The following is a 24,364-nucleotide window of genomic DNA, read 5'->3' on the forward strand; positions in this document are numbered from 1 at the left end:
CTAGTTTTTCGCTGATAGTAGCACAATGGTGGATGGTGTTCCAACCATTACGTACGTGGGCGCCCCAGAACAGCTCCGCTCTTAAAAACACAAGCCAAACCGGCCGGGTAACTCCACGGTGTCCCGCTCAAAAAGAAAATCTGTGGTACACCTCATTGTTTTCGTGAAGCTCTTCAGGGGACTCCACTACCACCTTTCTGCCCTCACCAAAAATCCTAAACCTACCAAAAGGAGAACCCATATTAAAACCGCTAGTTGAATATACATGCAATTGTCATGCATATGTTCTTTGAAAAAGAAAACTCCTACTATGTTGTATGTGAAAATTTAGCAAGATTGTCACAAGATTTCATTTGTCTTTGGCCATAACACTGTGATTTGAGTATGAATGAAATCATGTCAAACCGGCAGCTACATGAATTGATCAGTTACTTATCCATTTTTCAACTTTGACGAGTTGTTAATCGATAGGACAAATAATATAACAATCCATTTGAACAGTCGAACCATAATACTTGCAAAGGTCATTTATATTGAAGTCCTCATCGAAAATGTTAAATCAGGAGGAGGATCTCCACGCAGGCCAAATTTGAAAAATTCGAAAGTCATACATTTATGTTTCAAAAAATTCTAAAGAAAATAGACATACACCCAGACACATTATGCACGTGTGCGTAAATTTTCATGATGAAATACTTTAAAATGGGAGCTACGTAAAAATAAACAATTATGTGGCTTCTCAGCATATGCATTGTTCATTCTCAACTTCCTCAATTTTTTTTTGGTGCAACTCACAATTTAAGGTAGTTCATTGTGAAATTTTACTTGCATATACATTACATAATTGTATATACATGTACAATTTTTCAGATTTTTTTTAAACTGAAAAGTTGGAATATTGATTATTATTTTCAAGATTTTTGGCCTCCAAAACACCCATTTTGAATGATTTATTTTGAATTCCAAGTATAGGGGTACTAAGCAATGCAGCAGTCATATATGCCAAAATAATAGTAAGAGCAAATGCACCTCGGCAATTACAATATATATAGAAGTTGGGCATAGATGATCATTATGCAAAAGAGAGGATGGCATAAGTTAGTTCTACAAGGTCATGCACTGAAGGTGAAGAAATAGTAAAACATAGACTCAAGTGGAACTTAAGCCCCTAGCTACGTTTCAGTTCCTTCTCCCACGCATGGAAAGGACAATGCTAGTAAGCACTGCGGGGCAGCTTGTCTCCAGATGCTTATACCCCTCCGTCGCCACCACGGCATCAAGGATCGCAGGAGTGCTGATGATAAACTCAACACACTTAGCCTTAAGGTGCGAACAGTTGTGCTGCTCAGCCAAAGTCAGAGTCGTCGCCACCGTGTCAACGTTGATGCCACCAGATAATGCTCCCTCGCAGACACTGGCGGAGGGTAGTGGAGGCGAAACTGGCTGCGACCCCCCCTTCCAAAATTGCAAAAAACAAACTACTCCCTCCGTCCGGGTTTATTAGGCCCCATTGTATTTATTAGGACCGTCTATATTATTGCCTAAAAAACAAAATTTTGACCGAGGACTGTTGTTGCCTATCTGCACACTCGTCGACCTCCAGCCTTCTTCCCCAACTCCCCGTGCCTCCACTCCTCCACTCGGTCTCCAATTCTCCATGGCCATGGCGACCTGCCGTCTGCCGACCTGATTTGAGCGATTGATACCTCTGAAACCAGAACTCCTCTATTCTTCTGACCTCTCCTCAATCCCCTCCTCAGTTGCAGCCTCACGCCATGACGCCGTGAAGCTGCGCACCCACGCTCGACGCACTGGACCTGCTCGATTGGAACCGCACACCCACACCGTCACGCCACCGACGCCCATGTGCTACACCCTTGGTTACTCGTTAGTGCAGTAATGCCTAGACTTGTTAAAATACAGACTTGCAGACTTTTCAGTAGTAGTTCTTGGTTACAGACTGATTGTCCTTGTTCTAGATTAGTTGATTGATGATTGTGAACTGAAGCGTGATGATAGTTTATTCATTTGGATGTCCACTCCATTAGTTAACTGCTACTTCCTTTGTCCCGAAATATAAGAACGTTTTTAACACTACACTAGTGTCAAAAACGTTCTTATATTATGGGACGGAGTGAGTACAAAATTTGATGCATTGTAAATTTTGCATCAAATTTTTGATTTAGGTAGCAGTAATGGGGTAAGAAAACAACCTACACCTAGCCTCTGCATAACTAAGATACACACAGTAAAACAAGGTCTTCTAACTATCTCATAAATCTGTTCCATGTCCTGTGTGTTTTCATACATGACGTGTGTTTTTATGTAGAGTTGGCCCCCTCTTATGCTTTGGTCACGCTCCGCCACTGCTCGCAGATAACCTTGAGCCGGTCCAACCCATACCTGTCAGCCGCCACAAGCAGATGCTGAGCCATCGTCTCCACTGCCTCCAGCTCCCGATCAAGTTCAGGCACCGTGTCAGTGTAGATGAAGTGCAGCATTGCCTTGAATACTGCCGCCTCCATGTCCTTTATCATGATGCTTTGAGCACTCGCCTCCCTCATGTACCCAAAGAACTCGGCCATGAGAACAGGCGACCTAGCAGCGAGTATGACCTTGTGAGCAGCAAATGACTCGCCCGACACAACAAATGTGATGTCGGCTCCGGTCCCACGTTGCAAGAGGTCCCCGAAGTGTTGGGGCAGGTTGGAGGCCGGTACGGGCACCGCGGCTGCCACGTCCGTCCGTTCCTTCAAAACTGTGATGGTGCACTGCACAATCAAGTAATCATCCTTGGGATGAGCCGGCGCTGGTATAGATGATTTTTGCACGAGCTTGACTCGATTCGAGCAATCTTTGTGGCTTTTGAACACATGTGACACGCTCTTTTCAAACTGTGATACACCTCCTTGCATCACCGGATGTACCAGGAGACAGCTTAGGTTCGCCCTCACAGCCACAGTGCCGGCTTCACTAACCAACATAAGCTTGACTGCTACCCAATCACACGCCCACCTAGGTGGGTAGCAATGGATCTCCCACTCATACCCATTGATGCACCACCTGGATGTGATGCACTCATTGTCGCGTAGGGTCGAGGACATCATGTCGAAACCATCGATCTTGAACAGCCGCACAAAGCGTACGGTATCGGTGAAGTTTGTGCAGGTATTTGCCATGGCCAGAGAGAGGAGATCCTGAGGAAGTGGAACAGGTTGGGGTTGAGGAGGTAATCAATGGTGGAGCAGGGCAAAATTACCCATCACAAGATTGCAACTAAAACCAACGAACCTTGTTGAAAACGAGAGTGGTCGATCACCTTTGTTGGATTTCGCCCGAAGTATATATGGTTGACACCAAAATCGCACGAACACCACGTGCTCCAAAACTTGAAACTTTAGGGTCGCGCTAACTGCCACACGTGTGGCAGGAACGGAGACGCACCACACGTCTCTAATGTAAACAGATTGCCACGTCATCGCATGCATGCATGTAGGAATCTTTTTGGATTTTCAGTTTTTAAAATGTTTTATCTCTTAAACGAAAAATCTGATTGAAAATTCATTTTCACCATTAAATCCCTCGCGATGAGATCTTCGAAACTAGATCCCATGTTGATATGTTTTGATGAAATTTTTTTTGATTAAAAGTTGTCATGTCTATTGCATATGAATTGCCATGATGTTTACACTGAAGTTGCCATGATATGTTTCAGCTATTTTCTTCTACATTTAAAAGTAAATTTTGACATTTATAAAACGGAGAATTAAGAAACTAGATTTGCCATGAACCATAAACTAAAATTGCCATAATACATGCACGTAAAATTGCCATGGTTCATACAAAAAATAATTTTCACGGTCAAAGTACTGGAGTTGCCATCATCAAAATACTAAAATTGCCATGATGTAGAAACTAAAATTGCCACATGGCAACTTTAGTTTAAACCGAAAATAAAAAAAAATTCTGCTGATGTCATCTATTCATCAAACACATTAACGTGTGCATCAGGGGCGTGCTCTCACGCAGTCCACGTCGGATTAGCTGCAGACAAAAACGTGCCGACGCAAGCTCGTTATTGGGCGAGAGAAGAGAGAGGGCCACCTTGAAGGAAACTTCCTGCGGCTTTCCCCTTTCCTTTTCCTCTCAGCACGCAACGCCGGAAAAAAATCCTATAAGACCCGGGTCGTACAGGGCGATCGTGAGACCCACTTGGGCTGAGGACACTTGGCAAGACCGAATCTCAACGCACGCAGGCTAGTTTCCTCCTGATTCCCGTCAGCCTCGCCGAATCCCCCAAATCCTCAGTCCCCTTTCCTTCTCCCGTTCGCTCGCCGCCGCCGCCCACGACCACGACTGCGTTCCTCGGCGCTCCGGCAGCTCGCCCTTGAGCGCAACTCGTCTGCTCGCTTCTCCGGCAAGCACGCCGCGGCCGCGGCCAGCGCCCCCCGCAGCTCTCCCCTGCCGTTCACGACCGCTTTCCACGGCGCCCTGGCAGCTCGCAAACTCCTCTGCTCGTCCATTGCTACCCACCGGCGCTTCGTCCATGGCCACCCTTCTCAGTTTGGCTCCGTCGGATTTGGCCGGGTTACTTGACGTTTGACCTACTGGACGCATCTTGGCACATGGGGCTGGAGCTGCTGGCTGCATCTTGGCACATGTTGTTCTGTCAACACTGAAGATGACCATCAAAAGGCAAAAGGAAGATAGATGAGCCAGCAAAAAGATCAGCAGATCTCCAACTCAAATATGCTGTTGTGCATGCCTCTGTCATGTAGTTTAGGATGGTTGATGCTTTGTACATTTTTCTTCAAAAATTTCTAAGTTAAGATAGGATAGTTGATGCAGATTGTGGAGCAAATGTATTGTATAAATGAATTTGATGTACACTATGACTAAAAGCTCCTGGTATTTGTATAAAAGCTCCTGGTATTTGAAGTTCCTTGTGTATAAAAGCTCTTGGTATTTGAAGCTCTTGTGATGAAGTTTTTTTTTAATATCCAATAATACAATCTGAGATGTGTATTGCTGCCTACTTGTTTGTTGAATAAAGAGATAAACAGAATCATGACAAATGCCGAGCCTTTTGAAGCTCCTGTAAAATCTGCAATGTGTATTGTTGCAGTTGCCTGCTCCTGGTATTTGAAGCCCCTGGCATCAGCAGTTCATACTGCTTATAGGGATGGTAGAAAGTTGTAGAGATAGATACAAGAAAATAAAGAGAACCAAACAGATACAACTGATCATCAGATCATTTTTCCTAGGGGATTATCAGACCAGTTTCAATTGAAACTTACAACTTCCAGAGCTTCGACCGTTATAATGGGGCAAAAATTAAAATTGACAGATTACATGGTGAAAAATTACAATTCTTACATCAATCAACTGAATTTACAGTGACAAGCACTACCATTACACACATCCATCTTCAGATCCATGTTTCCGACACTAAAGAAGATCAATCGGTCAATCCCCACAAGGTGTGATGGGTGGCCTATAGTTCGTCGCCATAAACGATTCCACAACGTCATGGAGAGGCTGGACGAGTAGCCGGTGTGCCTGCTGTGAGGATGAGCACCGTCGTGCCGCTCCGCCGCCGTCGACAACAGCTCGTTCTTGTTCTTCACCATGACTGACCGCGCGACGTGACAGAGCATCTGACGGGCGACATGTGCGGATGGGGCGAGGAGGAAGCGCCATGTGCCGCATGGCCTGAGGATTTGGGGGATTCGGCGAGGCTGAGGAAACTGGCGTGTGTGCGTTGAGATTCGATCTTGCCAGGTGTCCTCGGCCCAAGTGGGTCTCACGATCGCTGTGTACGACCCGGGTCTTATAGGATTTTTCCCCAACTCCATGTCCCGTCAAAAAAAGTCCCCCAACTACATGTCGGCCACCCCAAATCCCGGCGGCGGCGGCCGCCGCCGGAAGTGGACGAGCGCCACACGGGCGTGCTGGGGCTCTACCTGCACCCGGACTGCCGGACATCGACCTCAAGAAGCTGTGTTGGCTCCTCCTCAAGGCCAAGCTCGCGCCATGCCTCCCAATGGATCGATAGATAGAGCGTCGCGGGTGGAGAGGCGGCCGGCCGGTGGAAGGGGCAGCCTCTCGATTATTGGTTCTCGGAGGTGCGACAAAGCCGAGGAAGAAGCCAGGCGCCTGATTCCCCGCGGTTCGTGTTGTTCCTCTCCTCCATGCCCCCTCTGCAACCTCTCCTCCTCACCATTCATGGCCATCGGAAGGACTGCAGGAGGCAGAGTAGGGCGGCTCGAGCGTGCGATGAGCTTCTCGACTGGAGCTCGCCGTCGGCGGCGAGTGCGGGTGGCCAGCTCACGCCGTCTCAACCCTCTGCCTCTCCCTCACATACGACTCGCGCCGTCGCTGCGTTCCCCATTCTTTTCCCGTGCTTTTCGATTGGCCCGGCGGTGAGCTGCAGTGCCGCTAGCTCGTCGGCGACGGCTACGACGCCATCTGTGCCGTCCCTTGGTCCCTTCCCCCGGCAGCAACCTTCTTGACGGTCTGGTCTTCCTCCTCCCCCCTCCCTTAATTTCTAGGGTTTTGAAGTTGGTTCAGTAGTTAATTCACGGTCCATGAGTTTGTGTAGAACGACAGGTGGCGGCGGAAAGAGCCATTCCATGACGGATCTCTGGTATGATGACTCCTTCCTCTGTTTCCCCGGTTCTGGATTCAAGTTCCCAAATGGATACTGTTTTTTCTTGATAGTGACTTTTGGAATTTTCGATTTGATAGATGAGAGGGCCAGCAAAATGTAATCAATCAATGGAGACGAAGTATTTGTCCAATTGTTTGCAAGGCTGGTGAGAATCTATTGGCCGTCGTTTGTTTAGTGTCATAGTCTTAGAGCTTTTTCTGATTCTCTAGAATGTTGAAACAGTCTGGCTGTTTCAGTTTACGTCTTGCATGGTCAGTGCAGATGAAGTTTTTTTGGATTAATGTTTCCGCCCTAACGAGTTCCTTCCATTTTTATGTCTCAGGCTGTACGATCTCCGCAGATTGGCGCTTCTTTGTTCTGCCAGTGGAGATTCAGTGTATCACTGCAAATTCCTTACACCGGCAGTGTATCATAGCAAGTTCCTTACACTAGCAAATTCTATGTTTTTTGTATTTTTGTCGATGCAAGCCTGTCCTTCGACTATAAAAGGAGCAGATATTTCTTTTATTGTCAAGTCTAATCCTTTTTTGATGCATTGCAGATTGTTATCAAACTCTCAAAAAGGAAAATCAGCTTTATTCTAATTTGGCAAAGCTTGGAGGATATTTTTACAGGTTCAACACTTGCTTTATTGCTTTCTTACCTTTCTTTCTTCAAGACAATATTTTCCTAGCAGTGCTCGATAACTTTAAATCCATATTTTTGTTCTTTGCATTATCATAAAACGGTGTTGTTCTATTTTACTACTGAGCTTACCATCAGAACCACAGCCCGATGAGAACATTGTAAACTAACTGAAGATGGCTTGCTTCCCTTTTATGGTACATGCTTGGGAATACTAATTATAGCTGACAGAAAATGTGCTTTTTCAGCATGAAGATAAGAGGATGGGAAGGGATGATCTTCATGAGCCTCAGTGGTACTATCATATTATCATAACTGCTGCAAAGTTCATAAAATGATCCCTGTTTCAGACTCAGATCAAAGGAACAAGCTGATCAATACGTTTCAGCCATGGTTAGCCTCTCTTGCAATTTTCTGATGTCAGGTTTTAGCCATAATTTTTGTGATTAGGTTGATCACCTGCATCTATATATCTTTCTACTATCAACAATATTCTCTCAAAATTGTCATAAGCATGTTCCTTGAATATGTAGGAATACTGCATCAAGAAAAACAATCAAGTTGAGCATACTGCAATGTTTTGACAGGAGATTCCGTTAGCTTTCAGACAAAGTAATCCAGTAGATAGGTCAACAGATTTTCAAGGAACAACAAGCCTTCAATGAACTCAGCCGGTAATAGAAGGTTTTTTTCTGCCTAAATCTTATATTTTCAATCTGTAAGAATCTGTTTTGACAATGACATGAAACTTGTAAGTCACATCGTTTCATCCATACTCATGCATCAACATGTTCCATAGAAAACTTATACAGAACTGAATCAAAAGAAGCTGCTTTCATTTCAAGAATTTGTTCAATCCTAAAAAATGTGAAATCTATCTAAGGAAGTGCATCGACACACAGCGTGTGCTTAGTCACAATTTTACATACATCATTGCTCGGTCCCCATCATATAAACTGATACCATTTCATTTTCATTCCCTGCACTCTATCTTCCTATTTGATCCTACAATTGGACTCACTCAGTGTACTATTACCTTTTCTTTTCACTGTGAGATCCATGCCTCATTACCTGTATGTGCCATTCTGTGAAGGGAGTCCAGTACTAGCTAATTCCACTTAGTACAAGATGTATGCCTGATTATCTGTGTGCGCAATTTGTCAAGAACACACATGGTAAAGTTTTATCACTACTGCTTACCCGGTTACTCTCCTCTCAGACTGCATAATTGAATTACCTCAATATTATGTTGTATTCTATTCAATCTCATATATGTCGTTTCCATTACAAACAAATATCTTTCTTATTTCTCACAGTAACAATTCTCTCAACACATGCTCCACAGCACGACGACGACGAGCATCCGGAGAAATCATCTGCGGTAAGTACGTGCGCTGTTCATAATGTTTAGTACGACTGGAAAGAAAACAAAAACCTGTGGCTGCAGAGATCATAGTGTACAAAATGGTGGCGAAGGTTACATATAGGGGACTGCTATTACTTTTTAGGCAAAATTCTGAGTGCTTTATGCAAGTGGTTGTCATACGTTCAGATTTGTATATTCTGTTGCTCTCGTTTAATTTGCAGTAAGCTGACTTTATTTCACTTTTGATTTCTGTTGGTTAGTACATTCTAAAGATTGGTGATGGAGATGCTACCCAGTGCATGAGTGGATTCATAGCCTTGGACTTTCCTCCTCCCTATGGACCTATCCGGTAAATTATGCGTGGCTTATGTTCTCAGAGCCTTCTGCTTTTATCGACATTGACCTCTTCTTAGTGTACTATTGCACTCTCATAACACAGACGGGTTAGTAATTAAGGTTTCTTGATCTGTGAGATTTATCTGCAGTCGTTGGGAGCGCTAAACACCTCTGAAATACTGGAAGCGAATGTTCCACAAAACTGCTGTGCTGACTCTAACAGTGAGGACTTGCTGTTGTAGGATCCTGGGTGATATATTCATGGGAGCCTACCATGCTGTATTCGACTATGGCAACATGAAGGTTGGGTTCGCGAAGGCGGCATAGGGTCCCCCATGGTGGATGGATGAGCCGCAAAGCTGCCTAATCTTCAGGTCGGTTTCGTCTTCGTCAAAGCATGTATGTGCATATGTTACATGCTTAATAATAATTATGTGATCTGGGATAATAAACATGTCTGTTATGATTTGTCCAATATAATGAAGCAGGCTTTCATACTCATTATTTGCATATAAGCATGTTTCTCTTGAATCCCAACTGAAAAACGTGTCTACAACGTGTTTTTGTTCATATCTGCTTATTCACCTAAAATCATATTTGGGGTATCTCAAAAGACTCAAATTAGATCGATGTATTGAAACTGAAGGATGGTCGATTTGGTTGGGAGTAAAAACTGTAGGGTAATGCACTTTTTTTATATTGAGTTGTTTCTTGAACACAAATCCTTGGGAGAGGAAGAGTTTCTGATGCGGGCAAGGAATCAGATCTTCAGGTGACCACACATTCATTCAAACCAGGTGACCCATACTTCCTTTTATCTCCCTTGCATTTTTGATTTGGTTCACCTCCACTCCCATCCTAGCTTGCTCTTTTGGGTTCCTATAGGTTGGTTGCAAGGCAGTGAAGAACTGAAATACCTGAAGAGAACATTAGGAGATGATGCTAGAAGCTTGCTTGTGTGCTACCTGTTGTTGTCATTCGAAGGAGGAAGGAATGTGCATATTCTCATTGAATAGAAAAAAGAGGCACTATGGTGAGAGTTGACTAAATGTAGAGTTGAATCCCTTTACCATAGTAGTTTAAATAGCAACCAGAAGTTATTTTCCTGAGCCAGCGATTAATCAATGCTAAAGCTGCTCCGCATATTAGTAAGAAATGTTGTATTTTAGTTAGAAAGTATAATTTCATTACTGAATCAGTGACCGATCAATGTTGAATTAGCTTCGAATATTTTGTGAAAGTTCGTTGAATCACTTGTCTGAATCTTTATACCAACTATGATAATTTTAGTGTAAATAGGAGAGTGGAAGGGGCGGCTCCCACTTGGCACCGCCCCAACTTTCTATCAAGAGGCGCCCCAACCCCTAGTACATGGCAAAATGAGTGGTGATGGAGGCGTGTGGGCGATGTGCAAACGCCCACGCGTGTGGGCGTTAACATTTCCGAAACTTTAAGCCAGGGATTTAGCCAAAGGTACGTCCGGTGTCTCTCTTTCTTCTTTATTTCTTCTCAAATCTGCAAATATATTACAGTACTTTAGTAGTTCAAGTACAATCTGGTTATAGGGCTCCGTATGCATGTGTATTTCAGAGCTAACCTACTCCGAATCCACATCTAAACATCTTGCGGGACGGACACGTCACTTTCCAAAACTACTCCAGGCCACTTTGATTACTTTGGACTCACTTTTAGGGCTAAACAAAACTTACTCGAATTCCCTCAAAAAAAAAAAAACTTACTCGAATTCCATGCGAACTGCACTATGGACTCTGTGGGAGCTGTACGTACATGGCAACATGCAAACGCTCAGCCATGGGAAAAACAAACAAACAAACATGCAAAGGCTTAGACGAACCAAACTGACTCAAACTAGTACTTCCTCCGTTCCCTAATATAAAACCTTTTAGCTTTTTGTCATGTCATACAGTCAGGCTCCCGCGACGCGCTGAGAAACAGGCTCCCGCGACGCGCTCCGCGTGCACGTCTCGGGAGATCCAAATCGGCCGCCAGCGACGCCCGCTCGTCAACGTCTCCATCCCCTCGCCGCCGCCGGAGTGCGCCTGCCGGGCGAAGCCCGTGCGGCGCGGGCGGCGGCGAGGCACTCCCTCCTTCCTCTGGTCCTCGTGGCGGCGACGCGGGTCGGCTGATCGGGGATAAGGGGCGCCTCATCCGGCTGGTCTCCCGGAGGCGGGGACGGCTGGATCCGGCGGCGACTGGGCTAGGAGGAGGTGGCGCGGTGCAGTGGCGCTGGTGGCGGGGTTTCGGTCAAGGTCGTCTTCTTCGATCTAGATCGGGATCTCCATCGGGGGCGTCGCATGGTGGTGGCGTGACCGGATCGGCGGCGGCGTCACCGGTTCGGCGGTGGGCACCGCTCGGTTCCAGCCAACCGCGAGATCGGGACGATGTGGCCTCCGGTGAAAATCGCGACTGACTGCGGTCGGACGATGGCGGCGTCTCGGACGTCGTTCCCTTCTTGAGGCATCGTCGTTGCAGGTCACGTCAACCTAATCGGAAGGTTCCGGGGGAAATCCTAGATCTGGATCTACTGGATCAGACGATGGTGATGTTTTGATGTCGTTCTCCCTCTTGGGGGCATCGTTTTGGAGCAAGTGTTGGCTGGAGGGGACAAGAGGAGGAGCGGCGTGGTATCTGACACGTCGACAACGGCGGGTCTCAGCGGCATGGAGCAGCGGGGTCTCGCCGTTGGGCATGTGATGATGGACGAGCGCAGGATGGTGGCGTTGTCTGGCGTCGTGGTGGCGTCGACGGCAGCTAGACCGGGTAAAGGTACATGCAGCAGTACAGCACTAAAGATGGATTGTTGGCAGGTGGCTGCGACGGCCTCATACCCGGCTGGCATCCAGGTTGAGGAGTGCGCCGGACTGTGGGTGCCCCATACCCGGCAGGCGTCCTGGTTGGGACCTCAGGTCTTAGATGTTAGGTTTAGCTGCGAGGTCTGTTTGGTATTAGGGCCAGACTATCAGCATCCCTTAATCAATTGGATAGGAGTAGCGACAGATGTTGCCTAGACGGTGGCTTTAGTCTTACTTTTGTATGACTTTGTAAGGTCTTGTGTGAATAATTAATAAAGTGGCGGCATGCATCGTTCAGATGCAGAGACCGGGGGTCTTCCTCCATTTCTAAAAATATGTATCTAGACACATTTTAGTATGTATGTTCGCTCATTTTATTATGTATGCAATTAATTTTTTGAAATAGCTATAAGGTCATATATTAGAAAACGGAGGGAGTAGAAACCAGGAAACTAATCCAAACTTACATAAATTATTTGGTAATTTAGATTATTTTCTGACCACATTGACCCTCTCTATTCGCCTTCACGATGAGCAGGGCCGGGCCAGAAAAATCAGGGGTATGTGCCAAACTATTGTGAAGCAAGGCTTTTCTCTCCAAACGTTTTCTCCTCTTAGGACAAACTCTCCCCTCCAGGCTTCATCGGCAAACCCGCGGATTGGCCTCCCCTCTACTTGCTGCTATGGCGGCCAGTGGCGTGGATAGGAATTGTGTTTCGACTAGTAGTTTAGGTTAGGGTTTGTTAGCCCTTGCAGGTGCCGCGCTCAGGCGGATGGCAAGGCCTATTCTGTGAGTTTGTGTTCCGGGCTCTGATCCTCCTTGAGTTCGCCCATCTGGATGTAGTCGAGGAGCTCCAACATAGATTTCTTCCGTCTCCTTGAAGCGGCGAGGTTAGGATTTCTCGCCGCGTGTCGCGACAGCGAGATTTGTTGTCAGTTGCTTCAGATTTATTCTTCAAGGGTTTGACGGTGACGACTACGACTCCAGGGCGCTGGTCCTTAAGGGCTCGTGCTCGAAGACTCCCAGCAGCCATCGACAAGATCAAGCCGGTTGCAGTAGGGGAGTGGCGACAGCGGCCCGTCGGCAGCTCGTTCTGGCGGCGGTAGTGGTTGTTCGGTGATCTATGGACCTCGATATAATTTTTGCCATGTTTGAGGTACTTTGTACTTGCGAAGAACTTTTATAATAGATCTGAACTTTTTTTGCGAAAAAGGGGCATGTGTCAAACTCTAGAATGAGACCTACCTTACTTATAAAAATGGAATGACAATAATGTTTATGTTATAACGTGTTACATAGCAGTGGGATCTATTAAGGATCGTACCTAATGTTCGCATAATCTTTATTTGAACAAAAATATTCTTTTCTTTATCTAAAAAAGTAGCACCATTCTTTCTCCTCGCAAAAAAAAAAAGAGTAGCACCATTCTTTCAGAATTTCTTTGAAATTAAATCTTCAATAGAATTCTCATAATAAATTGTCTCGAACACTTACTCTCAAGTGCTATTGTGGCCAAATCAGTAAGTCCTTCTTGTGGCCAAAAGATGAAAAGAACAAAAGAAGCTACAAAGTATCGGCAACAGTCAAAATACAAACCTCAAAACAAGAAAAAACAAAACTAGCGGAACACACGTTCAAAAATTCAGGTGCCGCCGGTCCTTGCCAATGGAAACGAGTTCCTTATTCGCCGAGCTCAAGCTGCTTCCATATTTCGTTCATTTTTTGCTTTCTTTTTTTACTTTTGTTTATACTTTCAAAGACTATATATCTGTATTATGAAAAACCCTTTACATATTTTTTTTTCAAAAATGATAATCAAGTATTTTAAAAAGTTAAATGTGTATTTATTTTTTTCTGATGTATACAATATATATATAACGTGCATGAAGAGGTAGACATCGAAAATATATTTATACAAATATTAAGCATGTATTTTTAAACGTTAGACAAATATAAAAAATTATTCCTCATGTACACGACAAAAGTACAACGTGTATGAAAAAGTAGACACTATAACATGTATTTACAAAAAAATCTATTTATGAAATATTAAACATGTACATAAAAAAGGTTCCTGATGTATATGAAAAATGTATATTAGGTGTGAAAAAATAAGAGATAAAAAACTTATATGTCACAGCCCTAGAATTTGATTGTAAATAGTTGCACAAGCATCCATGCATCATGTCTAAATTTCTTTGAAAGTTGAAATGGGGATTGTTGAAACCCTAGCACCAATTGAATTCAACTAGGTTCAATAAAAAATATTTTCAACGAACCCAAATGCCCCTTTAGAAAAGTTCATGATTTTTGTTAAGGGTGAAAGCCTCTGCCAAAAATGATGCACATATCTCTAGGCCATTCTGGATTTCTGAATTAAATCATATGTTATTTGAATTTGGGATTTAAATGCTAGTAAATATTTTAAAAGCCCAAATAATCCTAAACTGAAATGTTTCATGTTGTATATATTATATACAGTGGGTATGTACAGTTTGGTGATTTTTTAAAGGGTCTAGGTATTTTTAGAAAAGCCACAAAGATTACAAAAAAAAGAAAACAGAAACAAATAAACGAGAAGAGAGAGAGAGACCCACCTGACTTACCTGGCAGCCCACCTGGCCCAGCCCCTCCAGCTGGCCCAGCCCACTGGCCAAAGCGGTCGTCCTCAACCTCTGCCAGTAGGCAGAGGCGTGTCGCCCGCGCGCGCGCTCGCCCCTGGCCACCTCCTGCCTGCCTGCCGCCTCCCCGACGCGTCTGGACGACGCCACGCGCTACCCCGGTCCCTCTCTCCCACTCCCCTCGCTCTCTGCTCTCTCTCTCGACCTCTTCTCCCTCCTCTGTTTCCTCTTCTGAGCGCAGCCGTCGCCGCCGACGAACACCACCACGGCCACGGCCATCCCCGAGCCGCCCTGAGCTATCCTCGAGCTCCGCCACCTCGTTCCCTACCTCCTCACCGAGCCACGCGACCGGAAGGGCCCCGAAGCGCCGCCCCGATGCTTCTCTCCTCCTCGGCTGCCGGAGATCCGCCTCGCCGCCCCGCTCAACTCCGGCCACCCTCGAGCCCACTGACCCTTCAAACGGACTCACGGTGAGCCCCTGAGTCGTTTTCCCCTGCTCCCCTGGTCGCTTTCGACCTCTAAGCCATAGCCCCATCGTGACCGAGAGCTCCGGCGCCGCCGCGAGCTCGTTTCCGGCGAGCTCCGGCCACCACAGCCGCTGCCGCTCGCCCAGTTGGATGCGGCGCACCTTCAGCTATCCGTAGACGCAAACCACGCGCAAAACCAAGCCCCGTAGCAGTTTCCCGGCGAGTTTCCGCCGCGCCTTGAGGTCACCGCCGGCCAAACTCTGGCGGGGTGACATGGTTGCTTGGTTAGGTGTTAATCACCACTAATTCCCCTAATAGTCACTGACATGCGGGCCGGCCCGACTAATTAAACTAGGTTAAGTTTAATTTATATTAGGATTAGCCACAGTCACTGACTTGTGGGTCCTGGCCGTCAGGTTTGACCTGGACCCGGCCTGTTGACCTGCTGACATCACACCTACGTCATGCTGACGCAGTTAAACCTTTTTCTGGATTTATTTTTATTCAGAAAATTCCAGAAAATAGTATAAACTTCTAAAAATCATAGAAATTCAACCGTAACTCCAAATAAAATAAATTATATATGAAAAATGATCAGAAAAATCCAATCTATCCATCTGTACCATTTTCATGCATGTTAGAACAACTTATATCTGCTGTTTAGCACAAATCATATAATGGCATTTAAACTTCACATATGGAGTTTGGATTTGAACTTAGGGTTCAAACCAACTTCATTTAACTTTGTTGCTAGTTGCATTAGCTCAAAACACAAGCATATTGCCATGTCACATTCATGCATCATATTGTTGCATTGCATTGATGGTGTTTCCTTCTGTGTTGCCGGTGTTTGTCCCCTCTCAGTAGACGACGTACCGACGATGAGTTCGATGACACCGATGAAGAACTATATTATCTTCAGAAGTGCCAGGCAAGCAAAACCCCCTTGTTCATTCCGATACAATCCTACTCTCTCGCTCCTGCTCTATTTTACTGCATTAGGACAACAACGATACAACTGTTACTTGCTGCGGTAGTTGAACCCCTTTATCCTCTGCATGACCTGTCATTGCCACAGTAAATAGATGAAACCCACTAGCATGAGTACGAGTTGTTTGAGCCCTGTTGTGCCTACTCATTCATGCTTGTTTGTCATGCCTGCTACTGCTTAGAGTTGAGTCAGGTCTAATTCATCGAGGATGAATTGGAGGTGTGTGAACATGTCCTACTGTGTGTGAGCTAAGTGTGTGAACACGATTTGGTAAAGGTAGCGGTGAGAGGCCATGTAGGAGTACATGGTGGGTTGTCTCATTGCAGCCGTCCTCAGGAACTGAGTTCTGTGTTTGTGATCCATGAACATCTACTACCACTCATTGGGATCCTTAATTGACCCTCTCGGCTTCTTAATCACCCTTGTTCTTTGTCCATGAGTCGCAACTAGTTTCTGGTGTTTGTAGGTAGTGCTATTTTTCTACCAAGTGGCACCCGGCAGGGTGGGCTTGTGACAGACTAGGCACACGTGGCCTGGTGTACCGAGTGGCACCCGGATGGTGGGCTCGGGAACCCTGCACACATCGTTTGGGGCCGTGAGCGATGATGGATTCATGTACCTAGGGTAGGGTCACAGGCCTGACCTAGATGTCCTACCCAAGGGCACCCTTAGAAGAGATCACCTTCCAGTCGACCAACGAGGAACTCACTCGACTGACTGGAAGGACTCGACCATGGAGACTCACTCGACCATGAAGATACACTCGACCACCAGAAGGTCAGGAGGCACTCTGCACTGCAACGGCCTGTAATTGAATAAGACTTAATGATAGTTAAGGCACTTTATGCGGGGCGTTACCAGTAACGCCCCAGACTTATAATGTACTTAAACCCCTTCATTACGTGGACTGGCAGGGGTCCTGGCGCACTCTATATAAGCCACCCCCCTCGACAGGCAGAAGGGTTCGGACTCTTGTAACACATATACACATAATCCACTCGACCGCCTCAGGGCTCCGAGACGTAGGGCTTTTACTTCTTCCGAGAAGGGCCTGAACTCGTACATCGCTTGTGTTTACAACCTCTCCATAGCTAGGACCTTGCCTCTCCATACCTACCCCCCACTCTACTGTCAGACTTAGAACCACGACAGTTGGCGCCCACCGTGGGGACGGTGTCTTAGCGATTTTGTGGAGAAGTTGCAGTATTTCCGAGTACTTTCGTCATGATGACTGCTGGAGTTTTGGTCGAGGGGCGCGAGATTCGTCTCGGCGCTCTCACCTTTATTGCTGACGACTCCACGTGGCTCCAGGAGGCTCCACTCGACGTTGATGCGCTCCCCGTCCGCGGTGCAACGCATTTCCGTGCATGTGTCCGCGGCGTTCTGCTGCGGCAACCGTCGGCCCCTTATCGGTCGACTCCTTTATCGGCCACCCGTCCGGTCTCCCACCAGCGCAAGCGCTCTGGTCGGTCGAGGCTTCAGCGGTGGGTGAAGCATGCGGTGGCCCGCCAGTCGGCCATGGCGCAAGTTGCGGCAATCAAGCCCGACGAGTCTCTCTACGGCCTGTTCGATCTGTCGACTGGCTCCGTAGAGACTGCATCCGAATGCGACAGCAGTGACCCAGCGGCGGAAATTCTCATGGTCGACGGGCCCCGCAGCCCTCCCGGCTTCGCCCATGATGGCGGAGCGGGCGGTGGAGGTGACCCCGCACAGGACCACGAAGAGTACCAGCCCGAGACACTCGACTCTCTGCAGAGAGAAGAGCTTCGCCGCAGGAACATGGATGCCCTACATACTCCCATCGTGGGAGGAACCCCCGAGGCTCGCGCCTTGGAGGAGGTACGTTTGGCCAATGTGGCTGAACGCGCTCGTCTGGAGAACCTTCAGCGAGCACTCGACGAGCGCGCGCGGCAACGAGTTCCCGAAGCCAGTCGACGTCGACTCTTCCCGCTGACTCAGGTATACCGCACGCCAATTCAAAATTTAGCAGCTGCAACCCGTATAGCAGAGTCCATCCAGCCTTCACAGTCGGAAGCTGGGAGAGGCTTGATGCAGATCAGAGATTTGCTCCGAGCAGCAGGGGACCAGAACTCAGCCGTGTCGCAGTCGCGCAACAGAATTCACAGTCGATCCGTCGCTGCGAATTCGGTTCAGTCGGCTCACAGTCCCAGATCGCCTCCGCGGCGAGAAGGGCGCGACAACCAGCGAGATCAGTATGGAGACCGACACAACCGGGATGACAGGCGTCGAGTACCCGTTTCCCCTCCGAGGGAAAGGTCTTACGCTCCTCGGCGGCAGGACGACAAGCGTCAGTTCAGTGCGGGGCGAAGAGTTCCAGTCGACCCCAGGGAACCAGGCTTCGACGCGCGATCCATTATCGTGCAAGGCTTGGTCGACCGGAGCAGAGCCCATCGAGGTGGACCCGAGAGAGATGTACCCACGAGCTGTCGAGTGCACGTTTCTGGTCCAGAGTGTTTTAGCAGGGCTATCAGAGCCGCAGTGATTCCCCTCAATTTCAGGTTGGCAACAGGAGTCAGCAAATTCACTAGGGAGTCCAAGCCTGATACTTGGCTTGAAGACTACCGAGTGGCTGTTCAGATTGGTGGTGGGAATGACGAGGTGGCCATGAAGCATTTGCCCCTCATGCTGGAAGGTTCAGCCAGAGCGTGGTTGAATCAGTTACCTCCTAGCAGTATTTACACTTGGGAAGATTTGTCCCGAGTGTTCGTCAGAACTTTTGAAGGAACTTGCAAGCGACCAGCTGGTTTGACAGAGCTGCAAGTTTGTGTGCAGAAGACCAATGAGACTCTCAGGGAGTACATTCAGAGGTGGATCACTCTGCACCATACTGTGGAAAATGTGTCTGATCATCAAGCAGTTTGCGCCTTCAAAGATGGTGTCAAGAACAGGGAATTGAGCCTGAAGTTTGGTCGAACCGGGGACATGACCCTGAGTCGAATGATGGAGATTGCTACCAAGTACGCCAATGGCGAGGAAGAGGACCGACTCCGAAGTGGCAAGCATAAGCCAAGTCAGTCGGAGAAGGGAAATTCCAGTCGGAAACAAAAGCGGAAAGCCGAGCCAGCAGCTCCTGGAGAGGCCCTGGCCGTGACTCAGGGAAAGTTCAAAGGGAAGCCAAAAGGATCCTGGAATCCCAAGAAAGTAAAGGATAAAGAAGGAAACGATGTGATGGATATGCCATGCCACATCCACACGAAGAAAGATGAAGAGGGCAACATCATATACCCAAAGCACACCACTCGCCAGTGTCGACTCCTGATCCAGCAGTTTCAGAGAAAACAGTCTAAGGACAAGGAGAAAGAGTCAGACAAGGCCGGAGACAAAGAGGATAGTGAGGAAGAATATCTGCATATCAACTCTACTCTGATGATCTTCACGGATGTGGAAAGCAAGAGTCGACTGAAAGTCATTAACCGTGAGGTGAACATGGTTGCCCCAGCAAAACCAAGTTATCTGAGATGGTCCCAAACATCCATCACATTCGACCAATCCGATCACCCGACTCATATTGCCACCCCTGGGAGGCAAGCGTTGGTGGTCGATCCAGTTGTCGAAGGCACGCGACTGACGAAAGTGCCGATGGACGGTGGTAGTGGGCTGAACTTGTTGTATGCAGACACACTGAAAATAATGGGCATCCCGATGTCCCGACTGATCACCAGCAACATGAGTTTCCACGGAGTCATACCAGGGAAGAAAGCCGACTCACTCGGCCAAATAACTCTGGACGTGGTTTTTGGCGACTCAAAGCATTTTCGCAAGGAAAAGTTGACCTTTGAGGTTGTGGATTTTCAGAGCGCGTACCACGCCATTTTAGGGAGGCCCGCCTATGCACGGTTCATGGCTCGACCATGTTACGTGTACCTCAAACTGAAAATGCCAGGTCCCAAAGGAGTGATCACTATCACTGGCGATCGGAAAAAGGCAGAAGAGTGCTTTCAGAAGGGCTCGAAGATTGCCGATTCCCAGGTGACAGCGGTCGAGTTCGAAGAATACAAGCAGAACGCAGATCCGAGTGATTTGTTGCGATCCAAGAAACCAGCCACAGAATCTGCATTTCAGTCGTCTGGTGAGACGAAGCCTGTTCACATTCACCCGACCGACCCCAATGCAGCCCCGACCCACATCTCCACGACACTCGACCCGAAATAGGAAGAAGCGCTCATCCAATTCCTCCGTGAGAACTGGGACATTTTTGCATGGAAGCCAGCTGACATGCCGGGTGTTCCCAGGGGACTGGCTGAGCACCGCTTCAGAGTCGACAAATCAGCAAAACCAGTCAAAGAGCATCTTCGGCGGTCCGCCGTCCAGAAGAGAAAAGCCATTGGTGAGGAAGTGGCTCGACTGTTGGCGGCAGGATTTATCCGAGAGATATACCACTCCGAGTGGCTCGTTAATGTCGTCATGGTTCCCAAAAAGGACAACTCACTCCGCATGTGCATTGACTTCAAGCATATCAATCGGGCCTGCCCGAAAGATCATTTTCCTCTCCCTCGCATAGATCAAATTGTTGACTCGACCGCGGGATGTGAGAGATTGTCTTTTCTAGATGCATATTCCGGGTATCATCAGATCCGTCTGTATGGACCCGACGAAATAAAAACAGCTTTCATCACTCCATTCGGGTGCTTCTGCTATATCACCATGCCATTCGGCCTCAAGAATGCAGGAGCCACATTTATGCGAATGATTCAGAAGTGTCTTCTCACTCAAATCAGTCGGAATGTGGAAGCGTATATGGATGATATCGTCGTTAAGTCGCGAAAAGGTTCCGACCTGATTACCGACCTCGCCGAAACATTTGCCAACCTCAGAAGGTATGATATCAAGCTCAATCCATCAAAGTGCACATTCGGAGTTCCTGGTGGAAAGTTACTCGGTTTTCTCGTTTCCGAGCGAGGGATCGACGCTAATCCAGAGAAGATCGGCACTATTCTTCGAATGAAACGCCCTGTGCGAGTGCACGATGCCCAGAAGCTTACTGGATGCTTGGCCGCATTAAGTCGATTCATCTTACGACTCGGTGAAAAGGCATTGCCACTTTACCGACTGATGAAGAAAGCAGACAAGTTCGAGTGGACTCCAGAAGCTGATGCAGCGTTTGCCGAGCTAAAAGCTCTGCTCTCCACCCAGCCGGTGCTTGCTGCTCCAGTCAGCAAAGAGCCTCTGTTGCTCTATATCGCAGCCACAGGACAAGTCGTCAGTACAGTACTTACGGTCGAGCGGGAAGAAGAAGGAAAAGCCTTTAAAGTTCAGCGCCCGGTGTATTATTTGTCTGAAGTCTTAACTCCGTCCAAGCAGAGATATCCTCTTTATCAGAAGCTTGTGTATGGAATATATATGACCACGAAGAAGGTTGCTCATTATTTCTCTGATCATTCTGTCACAGTCGTCAGCGACGCCCCACTATCAGAGATTCTGCACAACAGAGATGCAACTGGTCGAGTGGCGAAATGGGCGATTGAACTTCTTCCCCTTGATATCAAGTTTGAGGCAAAGAAAGCCATTAAGTCCCAAGCAATAGCAGATTTCCTCGCCGAGTGGATTGAACAACAGCAGCCGACTGAAGTTTACTCGGAGCATTGGACCATGTTCTTCGATGGCTCTAAGATGCTGAATGGTTCTGGTGCTGGGGTTGTTCTAGTTTCCCCTAGAGGAGATAAGCTTAAGTATGTGCTCCAGATTCACTTTGATTCCTCCAACAATGAGGCAGAGTATAAGGCCCTTTTATATGGATTACGCATGGCCATCTCACTCGGCGTCCGTCGCCTGATGGTTTATGGCGATTCAAATTTAGTGGTCAACCAGGTGATGAAGGAGTGGGACGTGAGAAGCCCAGCCATGACTGGATACGGTAATGCAGTGAGGAAGCTGGAAAAGAAGTTCGAGGGGTTGGAGCTCCATCACATCCCCCGACTGAAAAATCAAGCAGCAGATGATCTGGCAAAGATAGGTTCCAAAAGAGAAGCCATTCCGAGTGGTGTGTTTTTGGAGCATATACACACTCCGTCAGTTAAAGAGGATCCCTTTACAGAGGAAGCTCCACAGCCCAAGAGTGCCACAGATCCGACTGAGGTTGAGATCCCAGCGGTGGTCGATTTGATCATGGAGGTCTTAGTGGTCATTCCCGACTGGACAGTTCCATACATCGCATATATCCTAAGAAAAGAGCTCCCAGAGGATGAGGAAGAGGCTCGGCAGATCGTCCGTCGATCCAAAGCCTTTACCGTTATCAAAGGACAGTTGTATAGAGAAAGCCCGACTGGGGTTGGTCAAAAATGCATAACGCCAGAAGAAGGTCGAATCATTCTCAATGATATCCACTCGGGGACCTGTGGTCACCATGCGTCCTCTCGGACCATTGTAGCCAAAGCATACCGAGCTGGATTTTACTGGCCAAGGGCGAATGAGATGGCAAAGGAAATAGTGGACAAGTGCGAAGGGTGTCAGTTCTACTCCAATATGTCACACAAGCCCGCGTCAGCTCCGAAGACCATTCCGCTCGTCTGGCCGTTCGCAGTATGGGGATTGTACATGGTCGGTCCCTTGAGAACAGGCCGCAGTGGTTTCACGCACGTACTGGTCGCAGTCGACAAGTTCACGAAGTGGATTGAGGCTAAACCAATCAAGAATCTTGACGCCGGTACTGCAGTTACCTTCATCAGGGAGCTGACGTTCAGACATGGGGTCCCGCACAGCATCATTACGGATAATGGGTCAAACTTTGACTCGGAAGAATTCAAGGGTTTCTGCAACGCTCAAGGCACACGAGTCGACTACGCTTCGGTCGCTCATCCACAGTCGAATGGACAAGCGGAGCGAGCCAATGGCTTAATCCTCAAGGGTTTAAAACCCCGACTAATGCGTGATCTCAAGCACGCGGCTGGAGCATGGGTCGACGAACTCCCTTCGGTGCTTTGGGGTTTGCGGACCACACCCAATCGGTCGACCGGAAGAACTCCATTCTTTTTGGTCTATGGGGCTGAAGCAGTCTTGCCGAGTGATCTTCTTCACAACGCTCCTCGAGTTGAACTCTACAACGAAGCAGAAGCTAAGCAAGCACGTCAGGACGCAGTCGATCTTCTAGAGGAAGAAAGGGAGATGGCTCTGATCCGATCGACCATCTATCAACAGGACTTGCGTCGCTTTCACGCAAAAAATGTGAGGGGTCGAGCCTTCCAAGAAGGAGATCTAGTTCTCCGAGTGGATCAGCAGAAACAGCATAAGCTCGCTCCTTCTTGGGAAGGACCCTTCATCATCACCAAAGTTCTCCACAACGGCGCATACCGTCTCTGCAACGTCGAACACAATATCGAAGAGCCCCGAGCTTGGAACGCGGATCTGCTCCGCCCGTTTTACACTTAAAGTTTTCCACTCGGATGGGTTGTAATAAAATACTTCTGTAGTTCATGGATTTCGAAATAATAGTGCCATAATTCCTCCACAATTTTTGTCGCTCTTTCCCCCAGTGGGTGGCTTAGCCGCAAATCCGTTTCGCCTAAGTTTGTACAAATCCTACCGAGTGGTAAGCCAGACTTCCACTCGGAGGCTTAGCCGCGAATCCATTTCGCCTAAGTTATAAAAATCCTACCGAGTGGCAAGCCAGACTTCCACTCGGGGGCTTAGCTGCAGCCCAGTGCTCGCCTAAGTTATTAAAGCAATCCTACCGAGTGAAGAGCAAAACTCTCACTCGGGGGCTTAGCTGCAGCCCAGCGCTCGCCTAAGTGATTAAAATCCTACCGAGCGGTAAGCCAGACTTTCGCTCGGAGGCTTAGTTGCAGTCCAAAGTACTCGCCTAAGTTATTTAAATCCTGCCGAGTGGCGAGCCAGACTCCCACTCGGGAGGCTTAGCTGCAGTCCAAAGTACTCGCCTAAGTTATTTAAATCCTGCCGAGTGGCGAGCCAGACTCCCACTCGGGAGGCTTAGCTGCAGTCCAAAGTACTCGCCTAAGTTATTTAAATCCTGCCGAGTGGCGAGCCAGACTCCCACTCGGGGGGCTTAGCTGCAGTTTAAACACTCGCCTAAGTACAATGTGCTCCCGCAAGGGGGACGAGGTGCAGGTCGACTGCGACCCTCTCCTCTGAGCTACGCCACAAATACAATGTGCGCTCGTAAGGAGGACGAGGTGCAGGTCGACTGCGACCCTCTCCTCTGAGCTACGCCCTAAGTACAATGTGCGCTCGTAAGGAGGACGAGGTGCAGGTCGACTGTGACCCTCTCCTCTGAGCTTCGCCACAGGTACGACGTGAAAATCCTACCGAGTGAAGAGCAATCCTCTCACTCGGGGGCTTAGCTGCAGCCCAGCGCTCGCCTAAGTTATAAAAAATCCTACCGAGTGAAGAGCAAACCTCTCACTCGGGGGGCTTAGCTGCAGCCCAGCGCTCGCCTAAGTTATAAAAAATCCTACCGAGTGAAGAGCAAACCTCTCACTCGGGGGCTTAGCTGCAGCCCAG

At 47.8% G+C, this 24,364-nt stretch overlaps 1 protein-coding gene and 2 long non-coding RNA genes across 6 annotated transcripts; 2 read left to right on the forward strand and 1 right to left on the reverse strand.

Moving 5' to 3' along the window:
• Nucleotides 1–1,179: 1,179 nt before the first annotated feature.
• Nucleotides 1,180–3,179, reverse strand: LOC123158352 (BTB/POZ and MATH domain-containing protein 2-like). Its single transcript, XM_044576380.1, has 2 exons — nt 2,368–3,179; nt 1,180–1,414 (listed from the first exon to the last, which is right to left on the reverse strand). The coding sequence occupies exons 1-2, from the start codon at nt 3,177–3,179 to the stop codon at nt 1,180–1,182; spliced, it is 1,047 nt and encodes a 348-aa protein (XP_044432315.1).
• Nucleotides 3,180–5,856: 2,677 nt separating this feature from the next.
• On the forward strand, nt 5,857–7,083 carry LOC123161166 (uncharacterized). The gene is made up of 4 exons (XR_006480572.1): nt 5,857–6,169; nt 6,248–6,646; nt 6,748–6,815; nt 6,993–7,083. It is a non-coding gene; the product is annotated as an uncharacterized lncRNA (long non-coding RNA).
• Nucleotides 7,084–7,211: 128 nt separating this feature from the next.
• On the forward strand, nt 7,212–12,754 carry LOC123161165 (uncharacterized). Of its 4 annotated transcripts, XR_006480569.1 has the most exons (8): nt 7,270–7,284; nt 7,543–7,687; nt 7,828–8,675; nt 8,921–9,009; nt 9,239–9,793; nt 9,882–10,029; nt 10,287–10,469; nt 12,348–12,754. It is a non-coding gene; the product is annotated as an uncharacterized lncRNA (long non-coding RNA). The 4 variants fall into 4 exon arrangements; XR_006480568.1 differs by having other exon boundaries at nt 7,212–7,284; nt 9,239–10,029; XR_006480571.1 differs by having other exon boundaries at nt 7,212–7,284; nt 7,882–8,675; nt 9,239–10,029.
• Nucleotides 12,755–24,364: the final 11,610 nt, after the last annotated feature.

Source organism: Triticum aestivum, chromosome 7B, assembly GCF_018294505.1.
Source record: "Triticum aestivum cultivar Chinese Spring chromosome 7B, IWGSC CS RefSeq v2.1, whole genome shotgun sequence".
NCBI classification, from domain to species: Eukaryota; Viridiplantae; Streptophyta; class Magnoliopsida; order Poales; family Poaceae; genus Triticum; species Triticum aestivum.

What these genes read in the sequence shown, in the direction of transcription:
- LOC123158352 (XM_044576380.1), bottom strand. Translation starts at nt 3,179, where the DNA reads ATGGCAAATACCTGCACAAACTTCACCGATACCGTACGCTTTGTGCGG. An exon ending in CTCAAGGTTATCTGCGAGCA is followed by an intron (nt 1,415 to 2,367) that starts GTGGCGGAGCGT and finishes ACCCTCCGCCAG; the next exon opens with TGTCTGCGAGGGAGCATTAT.